This window comes from Charadrius vociferus, unplaced genomic scaffold, assembly GCF_000708025.1.
Source record: "Charadrius vociferus isolate BGI_N301 unplaced genomic scaffold, ASM70802v2 scaffold289, whole genome shotgun sequence".
NCBI lineage: Eukaryota > Metazoa > Chordata > Aves > Charadriiformes > Charadriidae > Charadrius > Charadrius vociferus.
The window spans coordinates 152243-152629 of NW_009650171.1; the positions used below are offsets into that span (position 1 = coordinate 152243).

The 387-nt window shown below is 66.1% G+C and overlaps 1 protein-coding gene across 1 annotated transcript in view; it reads right to left on the reverse strand.

Moving 5' to 3' along the window:
- SIAE (sialic acid acetylesterase) overlaps nucleotides 1–387 on the reverse strand; it is a gene marked incomplete at its 5' end in the record, with an annotated part of 8446 nt that overhangs the window by 2006 nt on the left and 6053 nt on the right. Inside the window, one exon of the mRNA XM_009892561.1 lies at nucleotides 83–237. Within this exon, the coding sequence (XP_009890863.1) occupies nucleotides 83–237 (155 nt within the window). The remainder of the gene's footprint in view (nucleotides 1–82; nucleotides 238–387) is intronic.

Below are 387 nucleotides of genomic sequence, written 5' to 3' on the forward strand. Positions count from 1 at the left end.
GATGCTGCCGAGGAAGAGGAGGGAGATGCGGGGTTGGTACCCCATAGCTTTGTCCCTTGCGCCTCCACCGCCCCGCGCTCACCTGCCGTAGGGAGAGCGCTCATCGCCCAGATCCATCGCCACGGCCATGAAGGTGCCGGGCATCCTGGCGTTGGGCACAACCCCCAAATCGGCCGTTTGGTGCCAGCGGAGACGGGCGAAGCTGTCGTCCGGGCTCTGCCGGCGATAGGTGGACAACTGCGAGGTGGAGTTGGGAAGGGGACACACACACACACACGGGTGAAGCGGCTCGGCCATCGGTCCCAAAAACGGCCGCTGCGGTCCCTGCCCGGGATTCGGCACCCGGCAGGATCTGCCCAGGCGTTTACAACATCCTCTCCCTCCCGC